We start from the raw sequence: 23,625 nt of genomic DNA on the forward strand, positions 1-23,625 counted from the left end.
AAAACAAAACAAAACAAAACAAAACAAAACACATAAAGCCCATGCGTAGTTTTCCTACTGTACTAACTATTAAAATGGAAGCAGTAAGCCAGGCACAGTGGCTTACGCCTGTAATCCCAGCACTTTGGGAGGCCGAGGCGGGCGGATCACAAGGTCAGGAGATAGAGACCATCCTGGCTAACACAGTGAAACCCCGTCTCTATAAAGATACAAAAAATTAGCCAGACGTGGTGGTCGGCGCCTGTAGTCCCAGCTACTCAGGAGGCTGAGGCAGGAGAATGGCATGAAGCCGGGAGGCGGAGCTGAGGTTTATTTAAGGGGGAGAACATCAGCAATCAAGGTAACAAAATTTCTTCTGAAGCAAAGCAAGACCCTTTAGATAAAGCAGTTGCCACAAGCACAATCAGCTCCCAGCTCAGAAAGCAAACGACAAAACAAAACAAAAAACAAAACAAACATGTTAAAATTTAAAATCCCAACAAAAATTCCCAATATCAGCCCTAGGTTTTTATTAAATAACCCCAGTAAACACCCAGAGAGGAAAAAAAGCATTTTTATGTTTACATAGATGTAAAAATATTTACATTTATATAAAAATATAAATATATAGCTCATTTATATTTATAAAGATGTAACTATAGTTCATTTATATTTAAAGATATAAATATAAATATAGTTCATCATTTTAGTCAAGAATAAAAATTTAAATAATCAGAAACACAAATGTCCTCATGGCTAGATGAAGTTCCTGATTTTTATCATAATTATAGTAGTCGTCCCTTATCTATGGTTTTGCTTTCCACAGTTTCAGTCCAAAAACATTAAATGGAAAGCTCTATAAACGAGATTTACTTTTCTTTTATATTTATTTATTTTTTTGAGATGGACTCTCTATTGTCCAGGTTGGAGTGCACTGGCGCAATCTCGGCTCACTGTAACCTCTGCCTCCCAGGTTCAAGCGATTCTCCTGCCTCAGCCTCCTGAGTAGCTGGGATTACAGGTGTACGCCACCACACCGGGTAATGTTTGTATTTTTAGTAGAGACGGGGTTTCACCATGTTGGCCAGGATGGTCTCGATTTCCTGATCTCGTGGTCCACCCGTCTCGGCCTCCCAAAGTGCTGGGATTACAGGTGTGAGCCACCATGCCCGGCCTATATTTAATATTAAGAAAGAAACAGGGTTGTCCTATGTTGCCCAGGCTGGTCTCAGACTCCTGGCCTCAAGAGATCCTCCTGTCTTGGCCTCTGAAAGTGCCAGGATTACAGGCATGAGCCACCACGCCCAGCCAACAATAAGTTTTAAATTGCGTACCATTCTGAGAAGTGTGATGAAATCTCAAACCCATACGGTCCAGAGAGTGAATCATCCCTTTGTCCAGCGTCACCATGCTGTACATGCTACCTGCCCATCGGTCACTTGATCATAGTGCTTGTGTTCAAGTAACTCTTATTTGACTTAATAACGGCCCCAAAGCACAAGAGTAGTGATGGTAGCAGAGTGTCATAATTGCTCTATTTTATTATGAGTTGTTGTGAATCACTTACTGTGCCTAATTTGTGAATCCAACTTTATCACAGGTATGTACACATAGGAAAAAACATAGTATACACTGGGTTTCGTACTATCCAAGGTTGCGGGAATTCACTGGGGGTCTTGGAAGGTATCCTCTGCAGAGACAGGAGGACTACTATAATCATAAGCATTGGTTCAGTGTTTTAATATTTTCTTTGCAGCATCTTGAATCTTACATAGGAAATAAAGATAGAAGTTCCTTAAGCTGTTTAATTTGCATGTGTTTTTCAAAACATACATGTATTGCTAATATGACAAGCAGTGCAAACAATTTGCTAATACAACACACATTAGCAAATCTCAACTCTCATACTCCCCTTCTTTTCTAAAATGTTTCTTATGTGAAACCCAATTCCGACTATTTTCTTGATTTTCCTTTTTAAAAAAGGACTTGAGATACTTATACCTAAAGCAGAAGCAAACCCAGGCCTCTGTCAGCTAGTAGAAAAATAAGCTGCCTCAATTCCTACAAATTTTCCTAAATTATAGCCACACAGAACATTTGTTGTATAAATACATACACTGTGTTCCAAACACACTCTTACCTAAGATCCCTTAGACTACACTTCAAATGCCTAAGCCCATTAGGGTCCCCCCACATGAACAAACCTCCTCTGCTCGCAGTGAAATAATGCTAACCCCTCTTAGGGAATGTTTTCTGGTATTTATCAGTGTACCTCACATCGCTATTAAGTACGTATCTGTACTGCCTGCCTGGTGAAAAGCTTTCCTCAAGGGCAGGAAACATAATGTGACATGCTATAGCCTCCCCGTGGAGCTCCACATCCATCATCTTTGGCTTTCAGACTATCAGGAGGCTGCTGACCCCCAACTCCTTTTATGTGGTGCTCCCACCCTCAGCTCTCTGAAGGAGGACTCATTAGTGACTGTATTTCAACTCTGCAGTGCCATCCCTATACTTCATGAGAGTCCAAGAAAACCAAACTGTACATAGCATTCTCTCCCTCAAGGGCTTTCATGAACACACAAAGGCTGCCGCTAGATAAGGAAGAAATTTGACTGGAGGTGAGGATAAGTCTGAGCCACAGGTGGCATGTCAACACCCACGGGTGCATGGTGGCTTGCGCGTATAGTCCCAGCTACTCGGGAGGCTGAGGTGGGAGCATAGCTTGAGCGAGGAAGTCGAGGCTGCAGTGAACCGTGACCACATCACTGCACTCCAGTCTGGGCAACAGAGTGAGACCCTGCCTCAAAAACAAAAACAAAAACAAAACATAACAAAAAAACAAAGAAAACCACCCAAAAAACCATGGGTGGACTCAAACTAGGCATCTGGAAGAAGCAGTTAGTCCAGGAAAGGAAAGCAGGGAAATACCCAGAGAGACAAGGGAAGATGAGAAACAGACAAGACTGGATCTAGCAGAGACAGGATCTGACAGGGCCTGCCTGTGCCCTCTAACTCTTGTGAGTCTTGGGATGTGCATTTGGATTCCAGGAGATGCCTTGTCCCCTTCAGTAAGCCCTATTTCTAAACATAAGCTACTTTAGTAGTTTTATCCTCCTTCCAACTGAACAAAAGCCAAGACAAAGGCCTGGCTTGCATAACTAATTCCCACCACATGATCCCCTCAATCTCTGTGTGCAGAGCATTCTATCTTACCGCTGCATCCTCCACTTTCCTTGATCACTTTATCTGATCCCTGAGCACTTTCTACCTCCTAGTCTGCTGATAGGCTGTCTGTCCTATTAGAAGATACACTCCTTGAAGGCAGGGACAATATGATTCATCTGGTGTTCCCTCAACAGTGGCCAACCCTGGGATAGCACAGTAAGTGTCTGATAAGCATTTAATTAATATTCCTGGTTAAGGTCAGAATCCATTCAATCAGGGACTTTCAGAATATATTAAGTTCCCTTTGGGTATTATAAACCTATCTCTTAAATAAGATATTCTAAATAGTTGTTGGATTATGGGCTTTTGAGGAAAATAAGTATCTCAATGCCTTTCAATATTGTTCTTCCAAGCAGGTATGACAGCTTATACAAATCATAGCATCTGCTATAAGCAGCAGTAGATTACTGTAAATAGGCACTCAGCTGAGGAAGACATTTAGGAAGAGTGACAAGTTTAGCTCTCACTTGGGCTAATGGGGCCCATTCAGCTAGTACAGGAATCTGAAAAGCAGCCCACCTACCTGGTCATACAGTCATGTTTTATCACTGAAAGTGAATGTGTCAGTACATGAAATAATTTTAAGAGTGCATAAGAAATTCCAAAGACTAACAACCAGGAAAGAAGGAGAACAGAGACAATCTTAGATCCATATTAAAAGCTTATCATTGGTAGCCTAAGTACTTTTGTCTACTGAAGAAACAGCTTAAAACCTGGTCACCATCAGAATGTGTTGTTCCACATTTTAAAAATCTGAAGTCTCTCTTCTCACTATCTCTCCAAGTTGGAAATGTATTGATCTCAGACAAGATGACATTTAAGTTGCTAAATACGTAAAGCAAGAAAAGACATTGATGATATTTAAGAAAGCCAAGAAGATAAATATATATATTTAAAAAAACTTCGTAAAGCCGTATGTTGTCAGAGTCCTACAGAAACTCTGTCTCTATTCCCAATATTAAGGGCAAATGGAGAACCTAAAAATCCCTTTTGTAAACAGGCCACCTAAGACAGGTGATTAATGCTGAAAGTCTGAATTATGATCAAAAGTATTTTAAAAACACAAAATCAAATGTGGCTAACAAAAGACTGCAAACAAGGTTAATGAACAGAGTAAACGGAATTGGAAATTGTTACTAATTCTGAAAACAGTTTGTCCACTTTTTTATTTAGTCATTCAATTATTAAATTCACCTTTGACCAAATTCTCAAAGACATTTCTTTTTGAAAACACTAAAAATTATGTGGTACTAATAAGATGTTTTAAATATATTAGCAAAACATCAATTAGTAACATGTGATGCTTTAGCACATCTTAATTTACAGACTTTACAGGTCACTAGAAGAGATGAGCAACAAATCCGCATGTGTTTTGCCAGGAGTGCTGGAGAACCTGAACAGTTAAGATAAAAACCTTGCATTCCAGACTGACTCAGGAACAAGAGTGACTAGATTTGATCATTACTGCAATTGAGTGACAGGTGGATGGGAGGGTTCATTTTAGTCTTCTTTCTACTTGTACATATGCTTGCAATTTTGCATTTAAAGCACTGAAAATTTAAATAAATAAATTTAGTCCAGAGGAAACAGCCAGTTTTCTAAATTTATAACTGCATGTGTAAAAGGAAAAAAACCCCCAAGATCCAAATTGTGTCTGCATGACTGCAGCTAGCATATATGAATATATACATGAAACAGAGAATCAACTGCTCTATAGAAAAATGTTTCAGAGATAGCCTATCTTGTATATTCTCATCTTCTCAAAGCTTTTCCATACCAGTCTCTTTTTCAAAGAACATACCCAAGAAGAAAGTAAGAAAAATGTCATAACTGAGGGTTTCCTAAGTACCAGACATCACTGCAAATGTATTATGTGTAGCACATCATAATCCTGAGTTAGAAATCGCTCCCTTTTATGTAAGATGAAACTAGAACAACTAAAATAGATGCCATTTCTAAGCATTCAAAGAGTACATTAATTACAAATTTTAAACTACTCGGACTTAGGCATATAAACCAAGACAAAGCAAGTCCTAGACAATATATACTTCTGTTTCAGGATTTCAATGACATTCTTTAAATTTTCCTGGAATTCAAAGAAATATCACATCTTAAACTGTTCTCAACAAAAATTATTTTATTAACGAGGAATACTGAAAACAGAATCTCTAATTTAATTGAGAAAGAGAATTGGAAAATGAAAACGTTCTCTGCTTGGAACTTAATGAGGCGCTGAGAGCCGGCGTGCAGCTGATGAAACGCTACTGCAATAACAGGAGGTATCAGCATGCTATGTTTCCAAATGATGGCCTTATGTAAAAGCAAAGGCAGTAAAATGCTGCAGGGCGTTAGCCTATTTCCCAATAATTTGGCCAAACTCTGCTTCTGACATTCTAAATAAATATATTGCTATATCCACACTTTCATACTCAGAGTTGGAAAATACTGTCAAAGAACCTTGTTTGATAGATAAGCTATTCTAATTTCAAAGTGTTGAATGAAAAACAAATTGGGGTAGGGGGGAAGAGATGGGAGAGAAATCAAAATAAATAGGACAGGACACAAATGTGAAAACATGAGCAGATGTGTACACATAGCCTAGATTCTCCTATTCTCTCTCTCTCAACATAGAGCTAATTTTCTTATTTTAAAATATCCAAACTGGCTTCAACTTTTTTAGCCCTAGAAGAAATCCTATGGTCAGTAAAGCAATCCTTACATTTATACAGACCAGAAGTGCATAAAATATATCCACACTCATGTATAAACAGCCTGATCCCTCTATTCAAAAACTGTCTCATTTAATATGAATTTGAGATCTTTCAAATTCCAAAACCACAATGTATACGTGCCTATGATTTGTCAACTTTCAGCCTACAAGGGTGAAGGGTGCCCACAGCAAAGTAACAATGGTCAAGAATGTACCAGGCCTTCTACCATAGGATAATGTATATAGTACACCTTCCAACTTGCTAAGATTAAAAAGACCACCTCTGTTGTTTGCTTTTTATTTAATTTTAATTTCATACAACTGTAGAATGGAAAAAGAAAGGTTGAGAAACAATTCTTGTCTGGGAATCCTATGTTCAGTTACGTATTTTAGAGGAGAAAGTTGGGCAAAGGAAATGGTTTTGCTCAACTCATCTAACAGGTGGTTTTCGCTTTGTGCAGGCACCTCTGTGCTTGTTTGCTGATCCTGTTAATCTATAGACAAAGTAACTGTTCACTTAAAGCCAGAAGGTTAAAGAGGCAGAGAACAGATAATGTTAAATGGTGGAAAAGAAAACAGGAAAAAGAGAATATACCCATAAACCAATAAAAGAGATAAACAAAGCCACGTTCACCTGTCTAACTGTCCCAATTGGAAATCTCTGCCTGCATTTGGGGCTTAACCTGTTCAAGTTACCTCCAGAGACCTGCTCCGCAGTGTAAGTTACCAGAAACATCAACACTTTCAGGAAGCCCCTAGCCCCAGCTCCAAGAAGTGCTCTGCATGCTATTAATAGGAATACAGAGGCTGGAAGAGCCGTTTTAACTTCTCTCTCTTTTCTTTTCTTTTTTTTTTTTTGAGATGGAGTCTCACTCTGTCTCCAGGCTGGAGGGCAGTGGCGTGATCTTGGCCCACTGCAGTCTCGGCCTCCAAGTTGAAGCATTTCTCCTGCCTCAGCCTCCTGAGTACCTGGGACTACAGGCGTGCACCACCATGCCCAGCTAATTTTTGTATTTTTAGTAGAGACAGGGTTTCACCATGTTGGCCAGGATGGTCTCGATCTCTTGATCTCCTGATCTGCCCGACTCATCCTCCCAAAGTGCTAGGATTACAGGTGTGAGCCACTGCACCCGGCCCAAGTTCTCTCTTTAAAAGATGAAGAATAGTATGGGGACTAATCCAATTTCTTGCTTAACTGATAATAACTTTTACAACACTTGCCTGTGTGTTTCTATCATAAAGTGAGGATATGGTTTAAGACTGAGGACACAGTCTGAAAACTGAACAGGCAGCCTTCCTGGACAGCTCAGGTGGCAAAGACCAATGATGCCCTTAATATGGCACCTCTGGGTATCATGAATGAGGGGATGGACAGGATGATCTCCCACAACGCTTTTCACACTATTATTTTGTAATCTGAATTCCTTCTCTCCCCAATCTAACCTACTCTTGGAAACTAGCTAATTTTTCTAAAAGTGTCTTGACCAGAAAGCATTCATGCTAAATATCTGCCAATGCTTCCACTTATCTCCAGAATAAGACCCTCTAATTTGCAACCTCATTCTCCCTTTCCAATTTTCTAAATTGTCTTCACAATTTAATTGTATTAATAGATTCATAAGGTCCTTATGGGCCAAGAATGGTATCTCGACACTCAACAACACCTGACACAAAAACCTAACCGTGCTCAATAAATATAGACTAAATTTGCCTGTATTAAAGTTAGGAAGAAATAGATTCTTGGGATGTAGAATTGAAGTATACTTCTTTTATTCTTCTCAAATCCCAAAGCCTTTGGTTTAAATAAAACTATGTTTTTTAAAAACTTCATTTCATCCCAAGGACACAGGACAATAAAATCTAACAATTTTAATTTTTAGCCCCTGGTTTTAGAATATGTTTCAAGGGGAGTATTATTTTTGTTTTGTTCTATTTATATTTATAAATTCCTCAGGCCAAAACTTTGGTACTATAAGAGTTTATTAAAGCAAGTGGCCACTTTATGCTGTTAAATGATGAATAACTGCCAGGCACAGTGGTTCGCACCTGTAATTCCAGCACTTTGGGAGGCCAAGGCAGGTGGATCACTTGAGGTCAGGAGTTCGAGACCAGCATGGCCAATATGGTGAAACACCATCTCTAGTAAAAATACAAAAATTAGCTGAGAATGGTGGTGGGCGCCTATAATCTCAGCTACTTGGGAGGCTGAGGCACGAGAATCGCTTGAGCCCAGGAGACAAATATTGCAGTGAGCCAAGATTGTGCCGCTGCACTTCAGCCTGGTTGATGGAGTGGGACTCTGTCTCAAAAAAAAAAAAAAGATAAATAATTGACGTAGTTGTATTTGAGTTGTTTCCATAATGCTACAAGAGACACTTTTTGCTTCTAGTATAGAACAGAGGAAAAGCACTGTTTTCTATCAAAGAATGCCAAAAGAAAGTAACTCGACACTCTGCCGTGGTCATCTATGATTCACACAAACTACCCTAAACACTAAATAAAAAGAACAATATAAGGATCTTGCATGCTTAATTGCTTAATGTGTTCAGAAGCATACTTTGTAATATTACAACCAAATATTTTAAGTCATACTATGGATTTATGACTTTACTATTGAGTTATCATGGCCTTTGCATTTGAAGTGGATAAAAATAAACTGAAGGCAAATCTGGACTATGGGCCAACGTTCCGCTAACTCTGGCCTAAACATGTCTTTAGAATTCTGACGATGGAAGGCTGGGCGCAGTGGCTCATGCCTGTAATCCCAGCACTTTGGGAGGCCAAGGCAGGTAAATCCCTAGAGTTCAAGACCAGCCTAGCCAACATGGTAAAACCCCGTCTCTACCAAAATACAAAAATTAGCCACATGTGGTGGTGTGCACCTGTAATCCCAGTTACTCAGGAGGCTGAGGCATGAGAATCACTTGAACCCAGGAGGCAGAGGTTGGAGTGGGCTGAGATCATGCCACTGCACTCCAGCCTGGGCAACGGAGTGAGATTCTGTCAAAAAAAAAAAAAAAAAAAAAAAAAGAAAAAGAAAAAAAAAGAATTCTATCGATGGAAAGAAATGGTCTCTGCAAAAGGAAAGTACAGGCTCCATTTTATGGGAGGCTCTCTCAGCATAAGCTGGATACAGAACTCCTACCCATACCGTTCCAATTTCTGTGCCAGAAACCGACCATGCACAAGCATTTACCTAATGATGACTTGGCGTGCTGTAGGTCAGAGCTAAGTGTTGGAAAAAATCCATTGTAAGGCATGATCCCTAGAAATGTTAATTCTCACAACACTTTGGGTCTGTAGGGCTGTTGCCTACAGAAGCCACAGTAGGTCTCGGTCAGAGCTAAGTGTTGGAAAAAATCCACTGTAAGGCATGATCCCTAGAAATGTTAATTCTCACAACACTTTGGGTCTGCAGGGCTGTTGCCTACAGAAGCCACAGTAGGTCTCGGTCTTAGCTCAAAATGCTGCCTTACTGTGAATGGCTTAAAACAACAACAGTGTCTTTTGTCACAGCTCTGGAAGCCGGAAGTCCAAAACCAAGGCGCCAGCATGACCGAGTTCTGGTGAGGCCGCTCTTCCTTGCTTGCAGATAGCCACCTCCTCGCTGTGTCCTCGTGTGACTTCTTCTTTGTTTGAGCAGGGAGAAAAAGGCAAGCTCTTTGGTATCTTTTCTTATAAGGGCAATAGTTCCATCACCAGGGCACATACGACCTCATCTAACAATTATCACCTCCCAAAGGTATCATCTCCAAATACCATCATGCCTGGGGTTAGGGTTTCAATATCCAAATTTTGGGGGAACACATTCATCCCATAACATACTTGAAAAAAAAGGGGGGGAAAAATCTCAAATGGTGCTAACACAAAATATTTTTTAAAAGCATTGAAAGGCAGGTATTTGAATGATGACTAGGCAGAGGCAAAACTATTATGATTGGGAAAGAGGAAAGAATCCACTAGCACAAAGAATTTGGAAGACTTGGGATTAAACAAAGACTCAATTTAAACCGTAAGATCCAAGTTATCTTCTCAATCAAACGTTACAAGGGTTTATAACCAAGAGCAAAGATAAAAGACTGTGTTTTTACTTTTTCTCTTGAATCTTGCTCTTGACCAAAAACTGGATCAAATAAATCAAGGGCAAAAAAACCCACTATGAATAACAACAAAACAACCCAGTAACACAAAATACAAATTCAGAAAAGCATGAGATTATGAAAGGAGCACAGTAGATAATTCACAGTCGAAGAATGTATTTATCATCATGTTAAGCTAAGCACCAACATGTATAATGCAAAGCAATCCTTTGGAAAAGCTAATTAAACAAGTGAGTTAAACTGGTGAGCAGACAGTCAAAATGACGTGACAGTGATGAGTTCTGTTGGTTTTTTTCTATCCTAGGACCAGACTGCTAACAGCCACCTCAGACTTAGCCAGCTAGCTATCTCTAAAATATTTTGGTCACGAGAGACACAAAGTGAGAAGAGAAAGTAAAAAATTCATCCACCACTACTGGGAGAAAAACAAATTGTTAAATGAGTAGCTCTGTTAATGAACTAATGGTTTCCACGCATTTTTTTCAAAAAACAAAAAAAAGGAAGAATTTTCCCAATGACAGATATCAGAATACCGTGAATTTTCATGGTGCTGAATCAAACACCCGTCAATCAGGAATTCTATACCTAACGCAGCAATTTTCAATAATAAGAAAACATTGTTCAACAATAAGAATGATTAAGATGAAACTCATCCAATAAAAGGGAATCAAAATATTAATAAAATACAGGGTTTGAGATGATCTGATGAAAAGACTAGCTGTAAACTATGAGTCCAGTTACAGACAGACCCTATGAATGAGAATTATGGCAACAGAGGAGACGGTAAGATTATAACTTTGAAAATATAAAAATAATACAACTTATAAAACCCGTGAGAAAGAAACATGGTAACATGGTGAGAGTATTCTTTTCCTTGTCATTCCTAGCAATGAATCCATCAATACTGTTTAAAAAATAAAAACATGAAGTTAAAAAAAGAAAGGCAAAATGAACACTCTCCAACACACACACGAAAATCCAAGCCTACAAATGAGAACTATTCATTATTTCTAATTATAAAAGAAAAACACCAGAATAGCTACAATGTGGAAAGTGGCAGGAAGATCGTGAAATATCTATAAAGAATGTTCTAGAAAATTCAAGATGCACAATTTGACAGAAAATGTCAACACTGTCTAAAACTTCTGAGTGAACTTCTCTCCCTGACGCCTGCTCAATACTCCCCAAAAAGCCACTTAAAATCCTAATGCATGATGCACTCTCTCACCTCGTCCTGTCCAGCCTACAAGCCTTTTCTAATCCATACCCACTGTGTTGCAGCACTGGGGTCATTCTTCTATTTTGCCCATGCCATTCTTCATCGCTCTTCTGGTAACAGCTCCTCTCCCCACATCACATGGCCACATGTACAAGGCCAAGATGGGCAAGTCCTGATACTTTGAGTCCCTGAAGATATGGTGGCGGCTCCAAGGGCGGATGTGTAACTCAAAGCAGTGCCAACCAGAAGCACTCCCTGATAATGCGCATGGGCAGAACAAAGTTGGGATGCCAAACTGGGACTAACACTACCAGAGGTAGTGGCTACCAACGTCCCTGGTCTCCTGGAGGACGCCCATCTTAGCAGAAGAAAAGGAGCAAACGCACAGCAGGAAGGTAAGCAGAAACAAGAGACCCTAATGGGGAAATACTGACTCTCGGTTCCAGCACCTGCGGATCTCATTCCTGTGTGCATTTTTAAGAAATTGTGTAAGCATCCCCTGCACTACGGTCCTTCCCATCAATGGGAGAAAATATTCTCCATATATAAAACACAAATTGTTTAGGGGGTTTTTATCAACTGGCAAAAGAAACTGCCTAATTAACCCACCCTTACTATCTCCCCAGTCTTTCTCAGAAAAGGAGATGTTCCCTCCCCCTTCCAAGACCCAGCCAATCACATATCCACCACTGGATCTCCTTTCTCCCTAGTTCTTACAGAACTGAGTACTAAGGTTATAGCTTACTGTGACCTTGTACTCCTGGGCCCAAGTGACGCTCTCACTCAAAGTGCTGGGACTACAGGTTTGAGCCACGGAGCTGGGCCAAAACCTAGTTCTTAGAGATGCCTGCGGCTAGTGCTTAGGATGGGTATCAGTCCTTCCCACGGTTTAGTTTAAGCTTCCTTCGGCCCAAATTCCTTCCATTTAAAAAGCAAAATCACAAAGTCTTTCCTTTTGTCTTGAATGACCTCAAGCTTTTTGCCTCTAGGTCTTTCCTCCAGGAGTCCACAGCTGACTTCACCACTGACTCACGTTGTTTTTCCTGTAAGGGACTGTAATTTAACTTCTCCCCACGCTATTCCACAGGGTCAACAATGACCTTTTATTTGGCAGATCCTAACAATGTTTTGTCACACACACACACACAAATGCCCAAAAACAAGATATGAGCGAAAGAGATTCCTGAGTATCTTAGCAGTGAAATGCAGGTGTTGTCTTTCAGACCCTGAGGGTGGTGGGGAAAGGATTATCTGATTCCACAGCATGTTCCTCCGGTTGACTTGCTACTAAAGAAGCTATTTTACAACTTACACCCATAAAACTCTTACACCCTTATTATTTACATCCTTACAAGCTATTTTGCACCCTTACAGCTTTGTAAAGATGCATACTGCAGACCCTCATAGCAATGCAAGTGTTCCTGTACCATGCAAATAATTTGAAGATATTCCAGATAATTCCAGATGATTCCTGTTCATAGCCATGCAAATCAAGTATGCCGGGGAAGGAATTTTAAATCTCTCCAAGTCAAAATGAACCAGTTTTCACATCTTACAGTTCATCTCATTAATGAATTGAATAAAATATTTGACATGTGTTCAGTCTGCATGACAGACATGATTTTACCTTGTCAAAAAGTACACTTCAACTGCTTTCTGTTTGCATCATGCTTGCACTCTTACCTTTCCCCTCATTTAGAAATTTATATAGCTTGACTTCCAGCATGCTACACCTCCTACTTCCTACCCTATCTCTCTGGTCACTGCTCATCTCCGTCATGCGGAATCATGGGGAATCATCTCTCTTTGTTTGCCTTCAATGTTGCAATTCACCAAGGTGCTTTCCTTGGGTTCTTGTCCACAGGTGTCACTGAGTGGGTAAAATGAGTGCAAGTCTAGGCCGGGTGCAGTGGCTCACGCCTGCAATCCCAGCACTCTGGGAGGCCGAGGAGGGTGGATCACAAGGTCAGGAGTTCGAGACCAGCCTGGCCAACATGGCAAAACCCTGTCTCTACTAAAAATAAAAAAAATCCCGGGCATGGTGGCGGGTGCCTATAACCCCAGCTGCTTGGGAGGCTAAGGCAGGAGAATTGTTTGAACCCAGGAGTTTGAGGTTGCAGTGAACTGAGATTGTGCCACTGTACTCCAGCCTGGGCAACAAGAGCAAGACTCCATCTCAAAAATAAAATAAAATAAATAAATAAAGTCTAGTGACTTCCGGTTGCTACAAAATAAAGCCCAAATCCATTAAAATGGCTCACAAAATATGATGTTTTGGACCTTTCTTACTTATGGTGCCTAATGTTGAAGAATCTGGCTGGTGTATATCATCTGACAAGACTTCCGTGGGTGGGTGGTAGGCAGAGGATAGATAACACCAGAATTGCAAGAGGAAGGCGACAGCGAAGGGCTAATTCTCTCCACTCATGGTGGCCACCAACAATCTGGTAAAGTCCAGAACTGGGAAGAACCACTCTGTGCTTAACCCTGTGATGCAGTTTGGCTCTGTGTCCCCACCCACATCTCATGTCGAATTGTCATTCCCAGTGTTGGAGGTGGGGTCTGGTGGGAAGGGACTGGATCATGGGGGTGGTTTTAACGGTTAAGCATCATCCCTCAAGTGCTGTCCCGTGACAGTGTTCTCATGAGATCTGGGTGTTTGAAAGTGTGTAGCACCTCTCCCTTCACACTCTCTTTCTTGCTCCAGCCATGTGAACATGTGTCTGCTTCCCCTTCACCGCCTGCCATGATTGTAAGTTTCCTGAGGCCTCCCCAGCCATGCTTCCCGTACAGCCTTCAGAACTGTGAACCAATTAAACCTCTTTTATTTAGAAATTACTCAGTCTCAGGTAATTTATTATACCAATGTGAGAGCAGACTAATATACCCTGGGATAAATAACAGGCTAAGACAGAAAGTAAAGCTACCCAGCCATTAGTAGGATCTCTAAGTGAAATGGGAAAAGAGGGGTGTTCCTGGGGTCAAGAAGAGTAATTTTTGTATGGCCACCATACAAATGTGAAAACATCTGGTTATTCATACGTGAAACTAAGGGAGGAAAAACTTACATGCAAACTATGACACGTGTATCAAAATAGTCGATTCACCAGAAAAGCACAATCTGGTCAATGTCATAAACTAAATTTTAATTCTAGCCTTTAAAAAAAGTTTATTTAACACTCAGAACACACAATCTGTACGCATATATCCAAAAAAATAAAATGGTATCAAAAACATATAAGTACGCACAGAGTTCTGATTTATAACATTTATAACTTATCTACATAATTGTACTACAAGATCTCTTCAGCAGAATGCGAATATTATTTCTAAAATTGATACTTTATAAAAGTCATACCCAGGCAAAAGTTGATTTATTATCAATCCATACTTAGTAAATCAGCACAGAGAATGTTCTTGTAAAAATAAATATCATGGGCCATACGCGGTAGTTCATGCCTGTAATCCCAGCACTTTGGGAGGCCAAGGTGGGTGGATCACAATGTCGGTAGTTCAAGACCAGCCTGGCCAATATGGTGAAACCCTGTCTCTATTAAAAACACAAAAAAATTTAGCTGGGTGTGTTGGCTGGTGCCTACAGTCCTAGCTACTCAGGAGGCTGAGGCAGGAGAATCACTTATACCCGGGAGATGGAGGGTGCAATGAGCTGAGATTGCACCACTGTACTCCAGCCTGGGCGACAGAGCAAGACGTCATCTCAAAAAAAAAAAAACCAAACAAAAAAAAACAACATATAATGAACTTAAGCATTAGTGATTTCCACTATTCATCATTTCACATCATGGTTCATACTCCTTTCAAGATAAAAATTACTTAATATGTAATATATTGTGATAATGCAGATGATTTTTGCTTCTCAAAACACCAATTAGTAATTATTGTCCTTTCTTAAACAGAATGCTATCAAAACAAATTAAACCTTTTAATAATAATTTTAGTATTTATAATTTAAAATAAAAGGATCTCAATAGAATAGTAATATTAAACAACAAACATTCATTATCCAAGTAGGCTAAAGAAAAATTTCTAGTACAAAAAGGATTACAACAAAATAAAATGTTGCCAGGCTATCTGCTGTTTATAATGAGTGTCAAGAATTTTGCTTTGCCAACAAGCATAAGACTAATTACTTCCAATGTTCTTAAGATGCAGACACATGTCCTAGAAGAGATAACTATCTAAGAAGTGTGAGATGAAATGCCTGGAACTCCAGCTATTTTAAATTGAATAAGAAAGGAGCACCCCGTACAGTAACAGCAAAAGGACTACAAAGAATTAAACAAAAATGAAGATCTCCACGAAATGAGGAGGCATGATTTCCAGGATATAAAGTTAAGTTTAAAAAAAAAAAAGCAAAGTGCAGAACAGTGCACTTTATATATTTTTTTTGTACAAGAAGGAAAAACATGTATTTTCTTTTGCCAAAAAAAAATAAAAATCAGAACAATGAAAATGTTTATCGATAGAGAATGAGTAAAAAGTGAGCTTTCTGAGTATATTTTATAGAACTAACATGATAGTCAAAAAGTAAAATTAGTAAGGGAGGAAAAAACTAAAATAGAATACAAACAGATATAAACGAACTAAAATATATATCAAGCTGGTAATAGAAAAAAATTGATTCTAACACTTTTAACCAAAAGACCTTGACTGTAGAGCCGTGGTGAAATATATACTAAAGATGAAAGGCGTGCGGAGGGCTGAGCATGGTGGCTTATGTCTGTTATCTGAGCACTGTGGGATGTCCAGCCAGAGGATGGCTTGAGCCCAGGAGTTTCAGACAGCCTGGCCAACACAAGGAGACCACATCTCTACTAAAAATTAAACAAATCGGTTGGGCGCGGTAGCTCATGCCTGTAATCCCAGCACTTTGGGAAGCTGAGGCGAGCGGATCATGAGGTCAGCAGATCGAGACCATCCTGGCTAACACAGTGAAACCCCGTCTCTATTAAAAGTACAAAAAAATTAGCCGGGCGTGGTGGCGGGTGCCTGTAGTCCCAGCTACTCAGGAGACTGAGGCAGGAGAATGGCGGGAACCCGGGAGGCAGAGCTTGCAGTGAGCCGAGACTGCACCACTGCACTCCAGCCTGGGCGACAGAGTGAGACTGCGTCTCAAAAAACAAAAATTTAAAAAATCAGTCAGGCCTGGTGGCATATGCCTATAGTCCAGCTACTTGGAGGCTGAGGTGGGAGGACTGCTTGAGCCCAGGAGGTCAAGCAAGGCTGCAGTGAGCCATAACATGCCGCTGCACTCCAACCTGGGCGACAGAGTGAGGAAAAAAAAAGTGCTGAGACATCTTAAACTTTACTGCTTAGTGATGGTCATAATATGACATCATAATTTTAAAAACATTTATATGTATATCATAGGGTAATGCAAATAAATATATTAATGGTATGGCAAATCATTAGGAACCAAGATTTTTACTGTAGGGTTAAAATACTGATGCAAAACATAAGAAGTTAAATTTTCTGAAAACAAGTGCACGTGATCCAACGTGAACTGCTAGCCACCAGACAGGACTTACTTCTTGGCAATACTGCAGGATGCCTTCCTTGGTATCAATGCAGGTTTTGGTCCCTGATGGATCTGAATCCCACTTCCCATTCTGGACATTCATGTGCATGTTCAGTCTGCCACAGAACATGGCGATCTGGGGTTCAGCCAGCAGGCCAGCATTGCCATCAGTGGGTACCTGAAAGAAGAAGCTTCAGTTAGTTTTAGAATCCATAGTTCCAAGGCAGAGGCTGGGGGGAAGAACAGGGATCAAAAAGAGCTCTATTCTTGCTCATTCTTAATTAGGAATCAGTCCGGTCTTCAACCCTGCTTTAGATTAAGTGTTATGTATGCTACAGACATTTCTAGCCGCCTATAAGATAGTGCTTTCTTTTACACTGAAACAGAGAAGGAAATTACCAATACCAAAAGGAATTTACTCATGAAAAATTTAAACATTTTCCCATATGAGATTTTGTGGTACCTGCTGAAAGGTTCTGACAACAAAATAACATGTTTTTCTATAATAAATATAATCACTGTGGAGGCTACCGCATTCTCATAATAAACTCCACTGACTCACACAGAGCACAATGCCTGCCAGGCCCTGCCTGATGACCAAGCCTGAAAGTAATATTGTGTGCCACCTCTCAGCACTGACAGCAAGCATGGCATTGGTAGTTAACAAGTGACTGCATTATGATTTTGAACGGAAAAATTTCCTGTAGAAATCACCATCCACAAAAATAACTGAGTATGTTGGTGATTCCACCTGATTTTCCCCAGAATATTCTCTGGTTATCACTCTCTCAGCTCTTAAAAAGTCTGTTAAGGGTGCTGGTGTCTCCTCTCCCAACCATCTGCAAGGAGCCAACATTTTCTCATTCAGAGCTCTGCATAGTGTCTGCTGGGCAGTAAGTAAGCAGTCCTAGCTATTACCATTGCAGGTAACAGACCACTTCACAAACTCATGAAAAAGGGTGCCTTCTGCATTTTCAAACCCTTCTGTGTACAGGCATTACCTTTACAAAAATATTTTTAAAAGAAAAAAATGGAAGTCCTGAAATATCTGTATTATGTCACTTAATAGGTTCTGGTATTTCAAAAAGAAAAAAAAATTCAGCAAGAAATGAAAAATATATCCACAGGAGTAAAGGTGTTACTTAAACCAATTAGAAGGCATATTAATCATGATAGGCCCTCCTCTGTTAAATGGGGAAATATGAGACATCCATGCCAAGAAGAATGAACCTCCAGCAGAAGCCATTCGTTCACACACTCAAGAACTGGGTGATTCCATGATAACTTGTATCATTCCTAAAATCGGTCCACAGGAGGAAAAACACCAACTAAAATTGCACTGAGAAATTTCTGGTTAAAGACGTGAAATAGTTTCCAAACATTTCTTCCCACATAAATGTAAAATAGGATACATCTGGCCATTTTAGTCATTTGTACACATATTTCATCAAAACCCAACAGAGGACTTAGGTCCTCACAACAAAAAAACAAAACAGGTCTTAGACTGGACCAAGTCATGAGTGCAAAAGCTGCTGGCAAAATCTCTAGAACCATGTTTTCAAGTAACTTTTCCAATATTTAACGAAATTCTGCCTTGACATTGCCAGATGGTTAAGTAAAAGCAGCCGATGCCAAAATATCCAGATCAATTGCAGAAATAGCTAGGACCCCTCAACTCCTCCATCTGAGCCCCTTGCCACTTCCTGTGACTTCCACGAAACTGGGGGTCTCATTCCCTGACAGATGCAGAGCAGCAAGCTAGGTAGAATGCTTTGTAAATTTAAATTTCACAGCTTTCCTGGGGGATTAAGAGGAATTCATTGTCTTGATCTTAGAAATCAAAATGCAAATGTTGCCAATCTTACTGAAATAAGTAGTACAGATAATAACACTGCAAAAACATTAAAGAAAGTCAAATAATAATCAGGTACCTGTGGAAAAGGCCCTATATTAGATGCCATGGAGGGCCCTGACCTTAAGGAACGTACAATTCACTAATGGAATCGCCATTGTTCCTACAGTACTTTATTCTGTTCACCTTCCGAATTCATTCCTGTCCCCAGGATTTCCAGTCTTTGCAGCATGTTTGTAACTGTACAGAGATATTAATGAGCCTTTACCATAGTTGGTAAATATTCTGTTGAATCAATCTCCTCCTCTCTGCCTCAAACTCTCTCTGTACTTTTGTTTATCCACAATCTGTTCATTACAATGTCTAAGGAAAGCGTTCTACCTTCTTGTCAATACAAATGCCCTTCATTCCATTTCCTTCCCACAGGGAGCATTTAATTGACAATTTCTCTCCCCAGGGTAGCCAGCCTCCAAGAAGGCCCCCAGTAGTCCCGGCCACCTGCTATTCAGGGACCTTGGGCAATCCCACAATGTATCAGGGTCTGTCTGTGCAACAAATGGAGTACGGCAGAAATGATGACGGTGTAACTTCCGAACATGTACATATTAGACTTAAAGATGCTGCAACTCTTAAAAACAAACCCTTTCCCACCAAAAAGGTCACGAAGGGCATGATGATGTGTAACATCCAAAACAAGGTCATGAAAGGCATCACAATTCTTCACTGCTCTCTGGGATCACTCACTGTGAGGGAGGTCAGCTGCCATGTTCTGAGACATCTGGTGCTAAAACCAGGAAAGTTTTTGGCAAAATACAATGTGTCACCCTACCTGACAAACCAAGTAAATGCTTCTTCAATTTTGTTTTCCTCTTTTGATTTAACTTCCTTTAGTTTCTTCTATTCTTCCTTTTGTCATCCTCCCTGCTTCTTCACTTTACAGATATTTTAATGTCATCTGTTGGCATATGTGTGTATGCTATCAAAAAGTGGTAATTTTTTAAACATTTTTTTCAAATAAATTGATTATGACCCTATAATTGTCTCACGTTCTCATCACTTTTTAATGCCATCTGTTGGCATGTGTGTGTATGCTGACTACCAAAAAGTGGTAATTTTTAAAACTTTTTTTCAAATAACTTGATTATTTGTCTCATGTTGTCTTCATTTTAATATTTAATATTTAATAATGAGAGTTTAGACTAGAAAATATATGCTTCAGTTCCTTTCAGGTTTTCCACCAAATGAGATTTAATATTAACTTTAAAAATAAATGTTTGGAGAATCGTGATGATTAACATGCTCTATTTTCTTCAAGTGGAGATCGTTCAATAATTTAAACTGTGAATCCTCATAATTAGGGTAAGCTGTTGAATTAGAAATTGTAAAATTGGTTGTATGTATAGATCTTTTTACATTTGACATTACAAGAGCCCTTCACAAATAAATATCAACTCACAAAAGCCACGTTTCTCAAGCAAAATTTTTCCCCGAACCAACACCAGGTGTGTATATGGAAATCAGAGCAATTAGCTTGGAGATACAAATTGAACCAGACGCCTTCCTATTCTTACTGAAGCCCATCTGCAAACAATTCCATGCTTTGACTACATATTCCTGTCCCCTTTAATTAAAACAAGACAAACGACCCACGGCATCCTCACCTGCATCAAGTAACCCATTTATGAAACAAAGCCTGGTTGCTAAGCGCAGCCACTCCCTGGCATTCAGCCAGAAGGAAATATGGCCACATTAATCCATTGCCATCCAAGGGTTAATTCCCTTTTCCTGAATGAAGCCTCAAAGAAATGACTTAATAAATCATACACAGGGTCCTATTCAGAATCTGTTAATAAGGACACTCTTAAAATTGAAATCTTTGAGATATTTGCTGCCAGTAAAAAAGCACCGTCTTACAAAGTCATCCTAAAGATAATTATTCGTAATGTTTTTAAACATTTTTCTTTTCTAAAAGAAAAGAAATATAAATACCTTAGTAGATGGGAACTATAACCACTTAACTACTACATTTTAATTCTATTTATGTCTTAACACTATTCTAAGGTGAGTTAAGGTTACTTTGCAAAAATCTAAGACAACATTTAAAAGATGAGAACTGTGATACAACTGGCCATTCGTGGTCTATGCATTTCTCATTCGTGGTCTATGCATTTCTAAGACTGAACATGAAGGTAATTCTTGTAAAGCGAATGACTTTCCATTGACATCATAAAACTGGAGATGCTTTCCCATGGGAAAACAGTGTTCCTGACAATGAACAAAATAACCAGCTAAAAACAATGAAGCATTGACAAATTGCCTCAAAAGCAAGAGGCTGTTTACCGAGTGCTCTGAACTACAGAGACGTACATATCAAACTTAAAAATGCTGCAACTCTTAAAAACAGAAAAGAAATACTTTTGTTACCGGAAAAAAAAAAATATTTTTGAGCCACAATACAAAGTATACTGAAGTGAAATGGACTTTCCGAAGGAATTTTTAGAAACGGTTTTAAAAGAGCCTTAAGGGGATAACATAAACAAATATAAACATATATACCTAATCTGGACCAGTCTGCAGAGGTGAACCTGGAAACCCTATGCCTACAGTTGCTGCAATTTTCAATTAAATGCAAAGCCACCTTCTTGAACAAGTTCTCTTGTTGTCCTTTCAAACAGGGTGTTCCCTTTCTTCAAAAAGTTTCTCTCTGTTATCATCTAGGAGATCAAAATTCCTTATGAGCAGGCTTGGCAGCATTCCTCCCCAACAGGGTCCCATCTAGGAGGGAAGAGTGAACAAGGAGCTCTCTGTTTTGCTAGCCGAAAAGTCCTGCTTGGCAAGGAGAGGGCCCAGATCCATAGCTTAGTTGCATCCGTGAATTTATGTAATTTTAAGGTTTCTGGCTAATGAAAGCCATCTGTTTTCTGCATTTGAACTAACTGCTCTCACTAATCTAAACAGCTGGCCTCATATAATGAAGTATGTGGTACTTTTTAATCAGTTCGAACTTCTTAGAGTCAGATTCTTGCATAATCTCATTTTTTTTTTGTTTTTTTGGATACACTGTCTCACTCCATCACCCAGGCTGGAGTGTAGTGGCGTGATCTCGGCTCAATGCAACCTCTCCACCTCCTGGGTTCAAGCTATTCTCCTGCCGCAGCCTCCTGAGTAGCTGGGATTACAGGCCTGCGCTACCACGCCCAGATAATTTTTGAATTTTTAGTAGAGACGGGGTTTCACCATGTTGGCCAGGCTGGTCTCGAACTCTTGGCCTCCCAAAATGTTGGGATTATAGGCATGAGCCACTGTGCCCAGCTTTGCAGCGCTACTATTTCTACCACATCCATGGTTTCCTGACATAAATACTGGATTCCCTTAACCTGGGCATAATTCAACTATACCCCACAGGAGTGCTTTACATTTTCCTATTAAAACATTTAAATTCTCCATTGTCAAATGTAAAGAACTGTTTTCTAGAATCATAATCGAGAAAATCTGAGTGAACCCCTTTCAAGGGAATAATTCATCTGTAGGGTTTTCTTTTAAATGCCAAAGAAAAGTATTTCCAGTGGAGGTGGAACATCTGCAGTCGCTCATTTCATCACTAACTGAGAACTGAAATTAAAATCAGAATCACATAAGTGGACCCTAAGAGGGAGGAAAAGGCGCCGGGTAAGGATGTGTCCAAGGCCATGGGGTTACAGAGACAGAGAAGGGAATTCAACTTATTCTGTCAAGGTTCTGTTAATGTGACCGGGCTGTCTCTCAAATTAAAATGGAAAATTGCAATTTTCCAAGGCTGTGCCCCTGTGTGTGTGTGTGTGTGTGTGTGTGTGTGTGTGCGCGCGCATGTATCTGTGGTGGGCAAAAATAGAGAAGCTAGTAAAAAAGAAAAATAAAATGTGATGACTGAAACTGCACATGGTTTCTATTTACCCTTGTGGAGAGCTGCCACATCTATTCACAGCCACTATTTGCTGCACAATTATTTCAGAGCTTGAGTTTCAGCCTAAAAATGATTTGCCGTAAAAGTGAATGGGAGAAAAACAATTCCTTTCAGCGGAGTAATCTGCATGTTTCACTCCTGGAAACTTGAAATTCTTTTTGGGTCACTGTTGATCTGGTTTCTAATTACAAGCTATCCTCCCTTGATGTTTTTCATGGTCTCTGTTGATATTAGGTTGGTGCAAAAATCGCAATTACTTTTGCACCAACCTAATACCAAGCTTTTTTTCTACTCAAAGGATAGATGTTCTCAAGTTGATCGAAAACTCCTACCCACTCATAACAAGGCCAGTAAATCATGCTTGCTGCTGGTGCCCAGTAGGAAATCAAGAGGTGCCTCAATAGGAGCCTTTGTTATTCACCACTTGTGAAATTAATAACCAACATCTGAAGCATGCATTTAGGCGGTATCCAGAAAGAGTGGCATCTACGGCTAGGACTGATGTAAATGGATATAAAACTGGAATTACAAAAAATAGAGCCTTACGCATGGCAACCAAACTCTTAGCCTCAAAAACAGTTTACAATCTAGTCAATGTCCATTTAGTCCTAAAAGGTGAATGTTTTCTTTTAACTTCATATATATACATACACACAAACATATGAAACCATACACATACTATTTACCATGTATACTTGTGTCTAATGTTGTACTCTTGCATTGGTAAGACTAATTCTTCTCAAGGTCACCTTGATGTAAAAACAGTTCATCTCTTTCATTCTGTCTTTACGGTTTTTCTGTGTGTCTTTTGTTTTGTTTTGTTTTCTGAGACAGTTTCGCTCAGTTGCCCAGGCTGGAGTGTAGTGGGGTGATCTCGGCTCACTGCAACCTCTGCCTCCCAGGTTCAAGTGATTCTTCCTGGTCAGCTTCTGGAGTAGCTGGGATTACAGGTGCACACCACACGCCCAGATAATTTTTGAATTTTTAGTAGAGACGGGGTTTCACCATGTTGGCCAGGCTGGTCTCGAACTCTTGGCCTCCCAAAATGTTGGGAT

At 39.8% G+C, this 23,625-nt stretch overlaps 1 protein-coding gene across 3 annotated transcripts in view; it reads right to left on the reverse strand.

Annotated features, from left to right (window-relative positions):
- APP (amyloid beta (A4) precursor protein) overlaps positions 1-23,625 on the reverse strand; it is a 312,122-nt gene that overhangs the window by 233,364 nt on the left and 55,133 nt on the right. For all 3 annotated transcript variants that reach the window (XM_011998311.1, XM_011998310.1, XM_011998309.1), the window contains exon 2: positions 16,786-16,953. In XM_011998311.1, coding sequence (XP_011853701.1) covers positions 16,786-16,905 — 120 coding nt within the window. In that variant the 5' untranslated portion in view covers positions 16,906-16,953. The remainder of the gene's footprint in view (positions 1-16,785; positions 16,954-23,625) is intronic.

This window comes from Mandrillus leucophaeus, unplaced genomic scaffold (genome assembly GCF_000951045.1).
Source record: "Mandrillus leucophaeus isolate KB7577 unplaced genomic scaffold, Mleu.le_1.0 Scaffold567, whole genome shotgun sequence".
Lineage (NCBI taxonomy): Eukaryota > Metazoa > Chordata > Mammalia > Primates > Cercopithecidae > Mandrillus > Mandrillus leucophaeus.